Source organism: Aethalodelphis obliquidens, unplaced genomic scaffold (assembly GCF_003676395.1).
Source record: "Aethalodelphis obliquidens isolate GAN/ISIS:26980383/991018 unplaced genomic scaffold, ASM367639v1 scaffold13, whole genome shotgun sequence".
NCBI classification, from domain to species: Eukaryota; Metazoa; Chordata; class Mammalia; order Artiodactyla; family Delphinidae; genus Aethalodelphis; species Aethalodelphis obliquidens.
The window spans coordinates 22238585-22251269 of NW_020837957.1; the positions used below are offsets into that span (position 1 = coordinate 22238585).

The window sequence follows — 12685 nt, forward strand, 5'->3', positions numbered from 1 at the left end:
TTAGAAGACAACATTTATTTATCTATATAACACAGGTAGATAAAAACAGTGAACTTTCACAGGATCTCAAATCTATTTCTTATCTTACATGAGCAAAAAGATTGGCAACTGTTCCCTAGATCAGTCTTCCTCATTTTAGAAGTCAATGACACATCTATCAGTATGCTGGAAGATTGGGCTTATCTTCAAAACAGAAGCTTCACAAAACAGCATAAACCATTTCTGATAATAGTTCTGCTTAGGGGATCACAAAGGCTGATATTCTTTACATTTAAGTTCACAATAACTTTCAAATTTTAATAAGCAAACTTTCTCTTAGAGACAAAGCTTCATTATCTTTCTGCAACCACAAATGGAGTTTTTCAAAACTCAGTTTTTGAATAAAGGTATATTTTCCATGAATTTTATCAGTTTGAGAATATGTGGAAATTTCTAAGAACAACATGTTGGAAATTGTGCTTGTGATTTGTTTGTCCAATAGGTCTAAGCTTGATTACTGACTCTGTTTTCTTATATGTGGTTATTCAAAAGAAAGTTTAGATATTTTTTACTTTAGGTTGCAGAACTATACTATGAGAAGTGAGCAGTAAATAATAGAGCAAGGAGAAGTGAGGAGGTTCAAGATACCACGATATATTCTAAAGTGTTTTGCATTGACTGGGAAGAGAAGTCTTTTCTATACTTACAGGTAATCCCAGTGGACCCATGGCTCCTGGAGCCCCAGGAGGACCTGGATATCCCTATAATTTAAGCAAAAATATAAAAGACATAAATTCTCCATCACATCTAATTATTTCCATTGAAAACAAGTAAATTATAAATAGTAATTAAAAATGATAATGTGATAAGACCTCCCTCTACTATCTAAGAAGTAAGAGGCCACAGGAAATGTTCCAGAGATAGACAACAGAAATAAAAAATGTTTACATAGAAGATGGGTACACTTTTATTAGAAACTCTTTGCCTAGAAATGAAATTTGCTAGCCAGAATCACATATTATAACCTACTAAGAAGAGAATATTCATCTCACATCTCTGCAGGTTGTGTTATGCTATGAATAGATGCATATTATTTTATACAGATTGTGAAACCATATCATTTTCAGATGTCAGAGAATTCAATAATTAAGAAATGTGGGCCTCTCCAGGGGACTCGAAGACCAGCAGCCGTGTGGCTGACTGGGTCTTTGTGCTCTGGCCAGGTGTCAGGCCTGTGCCTCTGAGGTGGGAGAGCCAAGTTCAGGACATTGGTAGACCAGAGACCACCCGGCTCCATGTAATATCGAATGGCAAAAGCTCTCTGAGAGATCTCCGTCTCAACGCTAAGACCCAGCTTCACTCAAGGACCAGCAAGCTACGGTGCTGGACACCCTATGCCAAACAACTAGCAAGGCAGGAACATAACCCCACCCATTAGCAGAGAGACTGCTTAAAATCATAATAAGGTCACAGACACCCCAAAACACACCACCGGATATGGTCCTGCCCACCAGAAAGACAAGATCCAGCCTCATTCACCAGAACACAGGCACCAGTCCCCTCCACCAGGAAGCCTACACAAACCACTGACCCAACCTTAGCCACTGGGGGAAGACACCAAAAACAATGGGAACTACAAACCTGCAGCCTGTGAAAAGGAGACCCCAAACACAGAGAGTTAAGCAAAATGAGAAGACAGAAACATACAGCAGATGAAGGAGCAAAGTAAAAATCTCACAGACCAAACAAATGAAGAGGAAACAGGCAATCTACCTGAAAAAGAATTCAGAGTGATGATAGTAAAGATGATCCAAAATCTTGGAAATAGAATGGAGAAAATACAAGAAACATTAAACAAGGACCTAGAAGAACTAAAGAGCAAACAAACAATGATGATCAACAAAATAAATAAATTAAAAATTCTCTAGAAGGAATCAATAGCAGAATAACTCAGGAAGAAGAATGGATAAATGACTTGGAAGGTAAAATAGTGGAATAACTACTGCAGAGCAGAATAAAGAAAAAAGAATGAAAAGAACTGAGGACAGTCTCAGAGACCTCAGGGACAACATTAAATGCACCAATATTCGAATTATAGGAGTGTAAGAAGAAGAGAAAAAGAAAGGGACTGAGAGAATATTTGAAGAGATTATAGTTGAAAAATTCCCTAATATGGGAAAGGAAATAGTCAATCAAGTCCAGGAAGTGCAGAGAGTCCCAAACAGGGCAAATCCTAGGATAAACATGCCAATACACATATTAACCAAACTATCAAAAATTAAATACAAAGAAAAAAAATTAAAGCAGCAAGGGAAAAGCAACAAGTAACATACAAGGGAATCCCCATTAGGTTAACAGCTGATCTTTCAGCAGAAACTCTGAAAGACAGAAGGGAGTGGCAGGACATATTTAAAGTGATGAAAGGGAAAAACCTATAGCCAAGATCTACTCTACTCAGCAAGGATCTTAATCAGATTTGACGGAGAAATTAAAACCTTTACAGACAAGCAAAAGCTAAGAGAATTGAGCACCACCAAACCAGCTTTACAACAAATGCTAAAGGAACTTCTCTAGGCAGGAAACACAAGAGAAGGAAAAGACCTACAATAACAAACCCAAAACAATAAAGAAAATGGTAATAGGAACATACATATGGATAACTACCTGAAAGTAAATGGATTAAATGCTCCAACCAAAAGACATAGACTGGCTGAATGGATACAAAAACAAGAAATGTATATATGCTGTCTAAAAGAGACCCACTTCAGACCTAGGGACACAGACAGACTGAAAGTGAGGGGATGGAAAAAGATATTCTATACAAATGGAAATCAAAAGAAAGCTGGAATAGCAATACTCATATCAGACAAAATATACTTTAAAATAAAGACTATTACATGAGACAAAGAAGGACACTATGTAATGATCAAGGGATCAACCCAAGAATAAGATATAACAATTGTAAAAATTTATGCACCCAACATAGGAGCACCTCAATACATAAGGCAAATGCTAACAGCCATAAAAGGGGAAATCGACATTAACACAATCATAGTAGGGGACTTTAACACCCCAGTTTCACCAACTGACAGATCATACAAAATGAAAGTAAATAAGGAAACACAAGCTTTAAATGACACATTAAACAGGATGGACTTAATTGATATTTATAGGACATTCCATCCAAAAACAACAAAATTCACTTTCTTCTCAAGTGCTCATGGAACATTCTCCAGGATAGATCATATCTTGGGTCACAAATCAAGCCTCAGTAAATTTAAGAAAACTGAAATCGTTGTCAAGTATCTTTTCTGACCACAATGCTATGAGACTAGATATCAATTACAGGAAAAAATCTGTGAAAAAACAAACACATGGAGGCTAAACAATATGCTATTAAATAACCAAGAGATCACTGAAGAAATCAAAGAGGAAGTCAAAAAATACCTAGAAACAAATGACAATGGAGACACGACGACCCAAAACCTACTGGAAGCAGCAAAAGCAGTTCTAAGAGGGAAGTTTATAGCAATACAATCCTACCTCAAGAAACAAGAAACATCTAAAATAAATAACCTAACCTTACACCTAAAGCAATTAGAGAAAGAAGAGCAAAACCCCTCAAAGTTAGCAAAAGGAAAGAAATCATAAAGATTAGTTCAGAAATAAATGAAAAAGAAATGAAGGAAACAACAGCAAAGATCAATAAAACTAAAAGCTCGTTCTTTGAAAAGATAAGCAAAATTGATAAACCATTAGCCAGACTGATGAAGAAAAAAAGGGAGAAGACTCAAATCAATAGAATAAGAAATGAAAAAGGAGAAGTAACAACTGACACTGCAGAAATACAAAGGATCATGAGAGATTACTATAAGCAACTATATGCAAATAAAATGGACAACTTGGAAGAAGTGAATAAATTCTTAGAAAAGCACAACCTTCTGAGACTGAACCAGGAAGAAATACAAAATATAAACAGACTAATCACAAGTACTGAAATTGAGACTGTGATTAAAAATCTTCCAACAAACAAAAGCCCAGGACCAGACGGCTTCACAGGAGAATTCTATCAAACATTTAGAGAAGAGCTAACACCTACTCTTCTTAAACTCTTCCAAAATACAGCAGAGGGAGGAACACTCTCAAACTCATTCTACAAGGCCACCGTCACCGATACCAAAACTAGACAAGGATGTCACACAGAAAGAAAACTACAGGCCAATATCACTAATGAACATGGATGCAAAAATCCTCAACATAATACTAGCAAACAGAATCCAACAACACATTAAAAGGATCATACACCATGATCAAGTGGGGTTTACCCCAGGAATGCAAGGATTCTTCAATATATGCAAATCAATCAATGTGATAAACCATATTAACAAATTGAAGGAGAAAAACCATATGATCATCTCGATGCAGAAAAAGCTTTCAACAAAATACAACACCCATTTATGATAAAAACCCTCCAGAGAGTAGGCACAGAGGGAACTTACCTCAACATAATAAAGGCCATATATGACAAACCCACAGCCAGCATCATTCTCAGTGGTGAAAAACTGAAACCAATTCCTCTAAGATCAGGAACAAGACAAGGGTGTCCACTCTCACCACTGTTATTCAACATAGTTTTGGAAGTCTTAGCCTCAGCAATCAGAGAAGAAAAAGAAATAAAAGGAATCCAAATCAGAAAAGAAGAAGTTGAGCTGGCACTGTTTGCAGATGACATGATACTATACATAGAGAATCCTAAAGATGCTACCAGAAAACTACTAGAGCTAATCAATGCATTTGGTAAAGTTGCAGGATACAAAATTAATGCACAGAAATCTCTAGCATTCCTATACACTAATGATGAAAAATCTGAAAGAGAAAATAAGGAAACACTCCCATTTACCCTTGCAAGAAAAAGAATAAAATACTTAGGAATAAACCTACCTAAGGAGACAAAAGACCTGCATGCAGAAAAGTATAAGACACTGATGAAAGAAATTAAAGATGATACAAACAGATGGAGAGATATATCATGTTCTTGGATTGGAAGAATCAACATTGTGAAAATGACTATACTACCCAAAGCAATCTACAGATTCAGTGCAATCCCTATCAAACTACCAATGGCATTTCTTAACAGAACCAGAACAAAAAATTTCACAATTTGTATGGAAACACAAAAAGCCCCGAGTAGCCAAAGGAATCTGGAGAAAGAAAAACAGAGCTGGAGGAATCAGGCTCCTGGACTTTGGAGTATACTACAAAGCTACAGTAATCAAGACAGTATGGTACTGGCACAAAAACGAAAATATAGATCAATGGAACAGGATAGAAAGCCCAGAGGTAAACCCACGTACATATGGTCACCTTATTTTTGATAAAGGAGGCAAGAATATACAATAGAGAAAAGACAGCCTCTTCAATTAGTGGTGCTGGGAAACTGGACAGCTACATGGAAAAGAATGAAATTAGAACATTCCCTAACACCATACATAAAAATAAAGTCAAAATGGATTAAAGACCTAAATGTAAGGGCAGACACTATAAAACTGTTAGAGGAAAACATAGGCAGAACACTCTATGACAAAAATCACAGCAAGATCCTTTCTGACCCACCTCCTAGAGAAATGGAAATAAGAACAAAAATAAACAAATGGGACCTAATGAAACTTAGAAGCTTTTGCATAGCAAAGGAAGCCATAAACAAGACGAATAGACAGCCCTCAGAATGGGACAAAATATTTGCAAATGAAGCAACTGACAAAGGATTAATCTCCAAAATTTACAGGCAGCTCATGCAGCTAAATATCCAAAAAACAAACAACCCAATCCACAAATGGGCAGGAGACCTAAATAGACATTTCTCCAAAGAAGACATACAGATGGCCAAGCAGCACATGAAAAGATGGTCATCACTGATCATTAGAGAAATGCAAATCAAAACTACAATGAGCTATCACCTCACACAGGTCAGAATGGCCATCATCAAGAAATCTATAAACAATAAATGCTGGAGAGGGTGTGGAGAAAAGGGAACCCTCTTGCACTGTTGGAGGGGATGTAAATTGGTACAGCCACTATGGAGAACAGTATGGAGGTTCCTTAAAAAACTACAAATAGAACTACCATATGACCTAGCAATCGCTTTACTGGGCATATACCCTGAGAAAACCATAATTCAGAGTCATGTGTCACAATGTTCATTGCTGCACTATTTACAATAGCCAGGACATGGAAGCAACCTAAGTGTCCATCGACAGATGAATGGATAAAGAAGATGTGGCACATATATACAATGGAATATCACTCAGCCATAAAAAGAAATGAAATTGAGTTACTTGCAGTGAGGTGGATGGACCTAGAGTCTGTCATACAGAGTGAAGTAAGTCAAAAAGAAAAAAATCACAAACCATATGCTAACACATATATATGGAATCTTAAAAAAAAAAAAAAAAGGTTCTGAAGAACCTAGGGGCAGGACAGGAATAAAAATGCAGATGTAGAGAATGGACTTGAGGACACCGAGGGGTTGGAAGGGTAAGCTGGGACGAAGTGAGAGAGTGGCATAGATTTATATATACCACCAAATGTAAAATAGCTAGCTAGTGGGAAGCAGCCGCATAGCACAGAGAGATCAGCTCGGTGCTTTGTGACCACCTAGAGGGGTGGGATAGGGAATGTGGGAGGGAGACACAAGAGGGAGGGCATATGGGGATATATGTATACATATAGCTGATTCACTTTGTTATAAAGCAGAAACTAACACACCATTGTAAAGCAATTATACTCCAATAAAGATGTTAAAAAATAAAAGAAATGTGAATGTGTACAAATATGTTAGCCTGTCAAATTTCAGAAGGAACACGCCCTTTGTGGTTTAACCATATTCAAATGATTCAGAGAATGCCTTAGGAGTCAATAATTTGTGAAATTAATTAGCCTTATGGGTATATTAAACTTCCTAGTTAACAGCAATTGGAGATAGGTAAAAAAATAATCTTACAGTGCTCTACTCATAATACAGAAGTTAAAACTGAGCAAAAATTTATGTACAATGAATTTGTAGATAGCATTAGGTACACCAGATCCATCACAATATATTTTCTGAAAGCAAGATTCTTTAATTGAAAATAATTGCTCATTTCTATCACATTTAGAAACTTTAATAAATGAAAAACTGCAATCTAGATATAAAATTTATCAGCTATTACTATCTTAAAGATAAAAGAATGTAAGATGAATTCTGCATTCTGCTCTTCCACGTATCAAATAATTACATTGTGACCACAAACTCATGGAAAAGTGGCAATGATGATATATGCCATATAAACTATAAGCTATAAAAAAAAAAAGTAGAATCCTAATTGAATTTTCTTCTTCATCCACTTAAGCTAACTTAGGATGGTTTAATTCTTCTCTTAAAACTATAGACTCATTAGACCTAGCCATGTGAGTTGCATGCTTTTCAGTGCCAATCAGCATTCTGAATGGTAAACTGTTTAGAGTAGAAGAAAATTCTAATGGAAATTTACCACAAAATAGCATTTTTCACTTACTTAAAACTTCATTCAAGGCAATTCCACCTTTGGAATGCCTTAACTTTATTATGTTCTTTGGACACATATCTTTCAAATCACTGAGCTCTTACCATAACGCCCTTTTCCCCCTGGAGACCTAATGGCCCTGGATTTCCACGTTCTCCCTTTTAAAACAAAGACAAAATAAAAACATTGAGTCATGTTAATTAGTAATGAATGAGCTAAGCCTAGACAGGAAACTCATCCTAATTTTCAGTAATTTTTAAAATTACAAATTTTGCATTTTTACCCTAAAGTTGCTAGACTTTTAATAAAAATTCTCTTAAGATACTTTTTAAGGGATAAAATACTAACAAGTCTTATTAAAATGATGAAAATAGAAATTATGAATAATCAAGATTTAAAATTGAGCATGCATCGTATTCTAGTTTTGCAAGTAGAAATTCTTATAATTTTGAGACATATAAAATATAAGAACTGTAAAAGTATGAAAGCATATTGTAAAAATTAAGTGTATAACCATTGAACAAAATTTTATTTCTGTAATCTGTCCATCACAATTAAGCATAATCATGATAATCACATATGCCACAGCAGATTAAAGGTCTAAACTGATTTACATTAAAATTCCAAGACTTTTCAACATGTTAGTGTAGAAAATTTAACCTAATACAGAAGTAACTAAACCAGAATGAAAGAAGTACAAAACCATCTAAATTTTTTGAACTGATGTCATTTTATATTTGTTATATTAATAAAAAAATCAACAAGTATATATCAATCACTTTTAATGTACTAAGTGAGAGTTGGAGAGATATAACAGATATTTGACTTAGACTCTACCCTCAAGTAATTGAAAACATGACATTAACAAAGATGAATCAATTAAAGGACAATGAAATTTTAAATCGTGTGGTACTTATTCTAAGCCCAGGAAGGGAAGAAATCAGGAAGGATTAGAATAATCTGGAAAGACTTTACAGAGGAGATAGGATTTTAATTGAGTAGTATAGTTTGGCTTTGAATAAATAGAGGGAAGGGGAGAGGATACTCTAAACCAAGAAAACAGTAAGAATAAGAATAGGGACAAGTATGAAATATGAGATGGGGAGCAAGAAAGGTTTATACTGGAGAATATTAGAAAATTTGTTGGATGAACTGATTAAGCCAAAATCACATAGTATCTTGACAGCAAAGTAGAGCTGTTAAGAGACTTCAACAATAGGGAGGCTAATGAAGGTTCTTCAAAATGCTTTATCATGACCCATCAGAATTAGTCTTCTGCTTATAGTATGTAGGCTGGATTAAAAGATAGGGAAAGGGTAGCGTAAATATGATAGAGGGTAAATTTAAGATAAACTAATAAGAGTATGTCTGAGGCAGTAGCTTTGGATTGACTATTAGAAAGCACAAATTGTAAAGAAAAAACTCTAAGACCTGCTAAAAGATTAGGCATAGAGGATGGAGGAAAAGGGAAATGCAAAGATGGGTGCACTCTATCTATTCTGGAAGACTGGAAGAATAGAGTTAGGTATAAGGCATACTGATAGAAATGAGATAATTGAGAAGAGACCAGTTTGGATGTGGGAAAAAAATGATGAATTTTAAATACTGGGTTGGCCAAAAGGTACGTTTGTTTTTTTCCGTAAGATGGCTCTAGTAGCACTTAGTTGTCTTTAACTTCATTCGAAACAATTTTGTTAGATTGTATTATGACAGCTGTCATATCAGCGTGCATTTAAAAATATTATCAAAATTGGTGAATTCTTGTGTAGCCATCTTAATACTGAAGATGGAAGAAAAAAGCAACATTTTTCTGCATATTATGCTTTATTCTTTCAAGAAAGGTAAAAATGCAACTGAAACGCAAAAACATGATTTGTGCAGTGTATGGAGAAGGTGCTGTGACTGATCAAACGTCTCAAAAGTGTTTTGCGAAGTTTTGTGCTAGAGGTTTCTTGCTGGACAATGCTGCACAGTTGGGTAGACCAGTTGAAGTTGATAGCAATCAAATCAAGACATTAACTGAGAACAATCAACGTTATAGCACAATATCCAAATCAAGTGTTGAAAATCATTTCCACCAGCTTGGTTACACTAATTGCTTTGATGTTTGGGTTTCACATAATTTAAGCAAAAAAAACCTTCTTGACCATATTTCTGCATGTGATTCTCTAGTAAAACATAATAAAAATGTTCTGTTTTTAAAACAAATTGTGATGGGCGATGAAAAGTGGAAACTATAATAATGTGGAATGGAAGAGATGGTGGGGCAAGTGAGATGAACCACCACCAACCACACCAAAGGCCGGTCTCATCCAAAGAAGTTGATGCTGTACATATGGTGAGATTGGAAGGGAGTCCTCTATTATGAGCTCCTTCCAGAAAACCAAACGATTAATTCCAACAAGTACTGCTCCCAGTTAGACCAACTGAAAGCAGCACTGGATAAAAAGCATCCGAAATTAGTCAACAGAAAACTCATTATCTTCCATCAGGATAATGCAAGACCACACGTTTCTCTGATGACAAGAAATAAAAACTGTTACAACTTGGCTGGGAAGTTCTGATTCATCCGCCGTATTCACCAGACATTGCACCTTCCCTGGAAGACTGTAAAAGGCACCTGGAACAGTTCTTTGCTCAAAAATGATAAGAAGTTTTGGGAAGATGGAATTATGAAGTTGCCAGAAAAATGGGAGAAGGTAGTGGAACAAAACAGTGAATAAGTTGTTCAATAAAGTTCTTGGTGAAAATGAAAAATGTGTCTTTTATTTTTTACTTAAAAACTGAAGGAACCTTTTGGCCAAGCCAATATGTTGAGTTTGACTTAAATTAAAAATTTCAGATGGAAATAACTGGAATATTATCTAATTTACTTCTAATCCTGGCTCTGCTTAATTACTCACAAACAGTAGCCTTACACATTAGACTATCATGCTTCTGCTTTATAGTCAGCAAGTCAGGTTTCAGTCAAAGACTTGAAGTTTTTGGTTTATTACCTTCTAGTTCATTATAAGATTCTATTAAAAAAAATTCAAGAAAATGTCCTTGCTGGTTTCAAATAAAGAATTACTTATTTTTTTAAAAAAAGACTTTCCTAAATTTGAAATTCAATATGGAAAATCACTCCCAAGATAATTATTTCTAGGAAATTCTTAAGCAAATTACAATTTCCATCACAATAGCCAAAAAGATCTTTGAAAAACTTCATACTGAATTCCAAGAGGATATAAAGAGTTTGTGACTGAAACTTGGATCAGGGAAAGTGATAACTTATTCTTCACTTTCAAAACTGTTTCCTTTAGGAGCTTGTTCTCATAAGTAGATTTAAATATTTTCTAGTCATAAACCTAGACCATCAATTTCATCTTTTCTCTTCTGAGCACATCATTATAGCCAAAAGAGTACTCTGCCTTTTAAAAATTAGAAACATACATGCTATCAGCTATATTTCAATATATTTAAGAGATTCAGTTATGAGTAATTTCTAATTTCTAATTCATAAAATATCATGACTGTCTCTCCTTTGAGTTTAGCTTAGAATCCTTACTACTGAACAAAACAATGAAAGAAATTACCTTTTCACCAGTGCTTCCAGTCATTCCAACTTCTCCAGGCGAACCAACAGGTCCCTTTTAGGAAAAAATATAACAGAAAATACACATATATTGTATTACTATTATAGCATCCTGGTTTTAAATCACCTATAAACATGATGTTTCTTTCTAACTCATCCTAAATTTTATCTTAGAGTAAAATTCCTCCTGGTATAGGCATCCGGCCTAAGACTTCACATCAGAATTAATTATTCAGTTAATCAACAAATATATATGAATGTCTAATATGTGACAGGCTGGCTGCTGGGAGGCACTGAGTTTCAAATTCAAACATAGTCCCTATCCTTGTAGAACTTACAGTCCAGTGGATGTCATAAAAACTCCTGCTGTTTTTGTAGATTCTTGGTGTGGATACACTAGCTTAAGAAATCATTTCTGTGACTTCCTTCTTTGAAAGCTCCTCAACACATGAGGGAATAGCACATACCCACTCATTAATTCATTCAAAAATATTTGGTGCCTACTTTGTGCCACGCACTCTGTTGCTTGCTGAGATTTCATTAGGAAGCAAAAGGAGATCTAGGCCCTGCCCCGAGGAGGCAAAAAGTCTTGTAACAGAAACAACTAAATTAGAAAGTGAACATTTATAAATTATGATACAGGTTCACAAAGGAAACTGTGATGCTGAGGTGGAGAATAAAAGACAAGACCTATTTTAGGAAAGATGGTCAGGGTAAACTTGAGACCTGACATTTAAACTGAAAGCTGAAGAATAAAAAGAGGCCAGCCAGCCAAGCGCAGAAAGGAGGAAGAGAGTTCTAGGTGGAGAAAATAGCTTGAAGTAAAGAACGAATTTCGCAGAAGAAGTGAAAGAAGGCAATCAGTACCACTGTTTCAGAGTGAACAACGCTCAGGGTGCCTCTACCTTTGTCTCTATGGATTCTACTTCAAGCAGTGTAGAAAGCAAAAATGGTAATGCAGAACAAGCTTTACAACAAGCGCATAATCCTTCTCCCTGACTGTCTTCAATTATGAAGTTATTTTCTTTTATTTAAAAATGTATGAAACATTTTCTTTTGCAATAGCTACCAAGCAAAGACACTATTTAGATTATATAATATTACATATTAGCATATAGAAGGTACCTGAATCATGAAAAAATGGTTTGCTGTGTTGAAGCTACCTGAAGTTAATGTATGGGGCATGATTTTATCCACAAAAATTGGGTTGGCCAAAAAGTTTGTTCGTGTTTTTCCTGCTCTTACGTAAGATCTTACAGAAAAACCCAAATGAACTTTTCGGCCAACCCAATATCTATATCCTCATCCATATCTATCTATCTATCTATCTGGTGACTATGTATACATTAACATACGTTAAATACTTCCTACCAACTATATTTGGTAGTATTATCATGATTCCCCTTTAACAGATGAGGCAGATGAGTTAAGAAGCTTTCTAAGGTAGATGAGTGTAAGTGGCTATTGAACACTTGAAATGTGGCTAGTCCAAATTGACATGTACTTAAATGTAAAAGGCACACTAGATTTCAAAGACCTACTACAAAAAGAATGCAATTTTTGTGCAATTTCTAGCCATATCTTTTGTCCA

At 35.2% G+C, this 12685-nt stretch overlaps 1 protein-coding gene across 1 annotated transcript in view; it reads right to left on the reverse strand.

Annotated features, from left to right (window-relative positions):
- The window catches only part of COL24A1 (collagen type XXIV alpha 1 chain), a 396587-nt gene that overhangs the window by 153994 nt on the left and 229908 nt on the right, over window positions 1-12685 (reverse strand). The window contains exons 25-27 of the mRNA XM_027114231.1: window positions 11096-11149; window positions 7625-7678; window positions 687-740 (exon numbers count right to left, since the gene is read on the reverse strand). Coding sequence (XP_026970032.1) covers window positions 687-740; window positions 7625-7678; window positions 11096-11149 — 162 coding nt within the window. The remainder of the gene's footprint in view (window positions 1-686; window positions 741-7624; window positions 7679-11095; window positions 11150-12685) is intronic.